Genomic DNA, 655 nt, shown 5'->3' with positions numbered 1-655 from the left:
GCTCTTCAAGCTCCTCATGGACATGCTGGCCAGTGGGGATGTTAACGCTGTACACGGCGCCATGAGGGTCCTCACAGGTAATCACTCAGTCAGAACATCTAGACCTCTCTTCCTCACAGTTGCAACAAGTGAGTGTTTTTCACCATTACTAAGCAACATGTCATTACATGTTTCATAGAATTTACCCGAGAGGTGACAGATATACAGATGCCGGATGTTGCACCTGTCATTTTGCCTCAAATGTACAAGATTTTTACCATGGCAGAGGTATTATACTCAGCTTAATAAAAACACAGTACAGTCCTTGCTTTTGAGACAATCATGTGTAATGTATATTATTGACAAAAACACCGTTGTGTTGTTACTGTTGCAGGTTTACAGTATTCGCACTCGATCCAGAGCAGTTGAGATCTTTACCACGTGTGCCAATCTCATCTGTGCAATTGATGAAGTAGCAAAGGTAAAGTTTCAGTAAAATACTTTTGTTTATAGGTAAACAGGTAACACTTTAGACAGTACACACATTTAAAATGTTACTTATTTATTAAATGTATCAGGGTTTGCACAAAAATATTAAGCTGCACAACTGTTTTCAGCATTAATAATAAGTAATGTTTCCTGAGCACCAAATCAGCGTATTGGAATGATTTCTGAA

General features: G+C 38.5%; 1 protein-coding gene across 1 annotated transcript; it reads left to right on the top strand.

Moving 5' to 3' along the window:
• Positions 1-6: 6 nt before the first annotated feature.
• Positions 7-460, top strand: LOC107735154 (importin-9-like; the record flags this gene model as incomplete). The annotated part of the gene is made up of 3 exons (XM_016546934.1): positions 7-77; positions 179-267; positions 374-460. Coding segments are annotated over exons 1-3 (237 nt in total), but the record flags the coding sequence as incomplete, so codon positions are not given.
• Between the last annotated feature and the right edge of the window lie 195 nt (positions 461-655).

The sequence above is a fragment of the Sinocyclocheilus rhinocerous genome, unplaced genomic scaffold (genome assembly GCF_001515625.1).
Source record: "Sinocyclocheilus rhinocerous isolate Xijiao unplaced genomic scaffold, SAMN03320098_v1.1 C35832900, whole genome shotgun sequence".
Lineage (NCBI taxonomy): Eukaryota > Metazoa > Chordata > Actinopteri > Cypriniformes > Cyprinidae > Sinocyclocheilus > Sinocyclocheilus rhinocerous.
This window is presented reverse-complemented; position numbering and strand designations above follow the sequence as displayed.